General features: G+C 35.2%; 1 protein-coding gene across 1 annotated transcript in view; it reads right to left on the bottom strand.

The window, feature by feature from the left end:
* Positions 1–2,614, bottom strand: part of LAMA2 (laminin, alpha 2) — a 613,484-nt gene that overhangs the window by 131,052 nt on the left and 479,818 nt on the right. Inside the window, exon 37 of the mRNA XM_011951660.1 lies at positions 773–884. Coding sequence (XP_011807050.1) covers positions 773–884 — 112 coding nt within the window. The remainder of the gene's footprint in view (positions 1–772; positions 885–2,614) is intronic.

The raw sequence follows: 2,614 nt of genomic DNA on the forward strand, positions 1-2,614 counted from the left end.
TGGGCTACATGAAGAAACAAAGTATCTAAAATGCATAATATTGCAGAGCAAGAAAAATGTTTTACTTCTTCAAGCAAAAAACAACAAAAACAATTTTTCCCAATTTCTAAACCTGCATGCATGTTTATTATATTTCAACAGATACTTAAGGACTAGGTTTTTTTCGGGGGGCGAGAACGGAGAGGCATTGTCTGCATTCTTTGAGCTTCTTAATTTGGGCTTTTGCCCAAAAATGGCTTCCACTTTCTCATTTATGTTAGTAGATGGCAAGAACGAACTCCTAGAGCATTGTGAGCTAAATACATCAGAGCTTCTCATAAAGTAACACATTCAAATCCCAAGCAACAGATGTTCATTAAAAACCAGTCCCCGGTATTTGAAAAGCCATTTTGAGAAACTGAAGTGCTGCTTTAACGTATCAAGTGGAATGATGACATTAGCGTTCTTAAAAATGAAAAACATTTTAAATACTTTCAAATAAAAACAAAAGTTGCCTATTCTTACCTAATCATAATAGCCATGTTTCAAGAATTTACTGCTATTCTGCCCTCATTGTCATTAATTCACTGATTACTGTCGCTAATTTAACACTGCAGGTCACAGGTTCTCAGCAGATAATACCCTTGAATATCTTAACCACACTACTTTTTGAAACTCAACCTTTGATTTTACAGATGTCACTTATAGCAAGAGAAATTCTAGTCCTGTGTCATCCCTTTCTGCATTCTTCTGTTGGGAGAAATTATGATTAAAACATGATTCTTTCTAATACCTTCTGCATCCCGGGCAAGCTCCTTAATGAATTCTCCCAGGGACTTTGCTCTTGTGTTGGTCCTCTCAGCATCCTGTCCGGTCTGCTCGCCATCTGCTGTCACTTTGGTAGCCTAATGATCCAAATTCAGGAAAAGCATAATTAATAGAGATGATGAAGCTACAGCTAGAGAAGCTCCCACTGGCTGCATTTTCTTTCAAATATTACTTTGAGCCAAAGGCAATCAATGAATTATTGATCAGATGTATTGGAAATGACACCCCGTGCTCAAGTATACAATTAAACTTTATTACTTCTTCCATTAAATGGAAATCAGAGAGCTGTATTTGGTCTTTTTAAAAACCCTTGTTATATGCTATGGCACAGAAGAAGCGATAAAGCACAATTATTTTTGAAATATCTTTAAGGTACAGTTGCCAAAAGTCTTTAATGGAATCTTCAGCCTCCACATGTTGCAGTTTTGTCCATATTTTATTTACTGAAAAAGTGTGTGGAGTGCAGCAGTGATCTCTTGAGAGATGAACAGGCTGTCTGCCTCAATAAGCTTGATCCTATAGATTTGTTTTAGATCAATACGTTAATTAAAGAAACAAAGAGGGTGAAATGCTTAGCTACTCAGTAGTAAATGTCTGTTTTGTAACACATCAAAGATGCCAATAAAACGTTAAGGGGGAATAAATGCTAGCTTTTTCCATATGATAGCACCAGAAATATGGTTGTTAATCACAGAATCACGCAACACTGTCAGCAAAGTAAAACAGAACCCCAAAACAGCTACACCTCCTAAAGAGTATTCTCAAGCACAGTCACCTCTATTCACATTTAAAATATCATTTGACACACTGGAATGCATTCAATGTGTTCACGGTTAAAATATACCATATCTAGTCAAACAAAAAAGGTGTGTGTATAACACTGTTTCTTTAAAAATTACAAGGTTTAGAGTATCCTGAAAGGTTTACACTTTATTTTCCTATGTGTATGCATGTGCCAGTATATAAGCCTTCTTCTCTTTTACTAAAAAGATATGGATAGTCTAACTACAGATAATGAATTAGAGAATCACAAACTGTCTCAATATAATTTTGAATAAGGTCCAAGTTGGCAGCATATTAATAGTCTACAATCTTATATCAGAGTGCTTGCATACTAGGCATGGCCAGAGAATTAATTTTTAAAATATACATAAGTGGATTTTAAATAGAATTAAATGTCTGGCCAGCACAGAACATGGTAAAAGATGCTAGAGGAATTGTACTGCATTTTGTGATTTCCCAAGGGCAGCAAGAGGTTTAACTTATGAAAGTTTTCAAGGTTTCACATAAATGAAAGAATATAAAGTCCAACTATTATCATCTAACCTCTTAACCTGCAAGTGTTAACATCACAAATAAAAGGATGAAAGGGTAAGAATCCATTGGAATTTTCTGTATAATTTGCAGTACATATACACAATAATTTGGAGAGTATTAACTAATGTATTATAATGCTCTGGATTTATTCTTCTAAAATTTTCACTGTTAGATTTAAAACTTTTTTTGGAACAAATTGTGCATCCAATCCCTAGGTTACTCAAATCCTTGCTTTTGTGGTGAGTGTTGCAATTATGTTCCATTAATTTCCTTAAACTTCGTTTCCTGCACGTGTTTGCACTCAAAGGTCTGATGGGTCAAATAACTTTTTACACACAGACACATATACATAAACACATTCCCATATACACACATACTCATCCATAATTTTTTAAACGTTACTTTTGAATCACTAACTAAGGTCAACAGCTTGGCAGTGAGCCGAGATCGTGCCACTGCACTCCAGCTTGGCAACAGAGCAAGCCTCTGT

The sequence above is a fragment of the Colobus angolensis genome, unplaced genomic scaffold (genome assembly GCF_000951035.1).
Source record: "Colobus angolensis palliatus isolate OR3802 unplaced genomic scaffold, Cang.pa_1.0 Scaffold322, whole genome shotgun sequence".
Lineage (NCBI taxonomy): Eukaryota > Metazoa > Chordata > Mammalia > Primates > Cercopithecidae > Colobus > Colobus angolensis.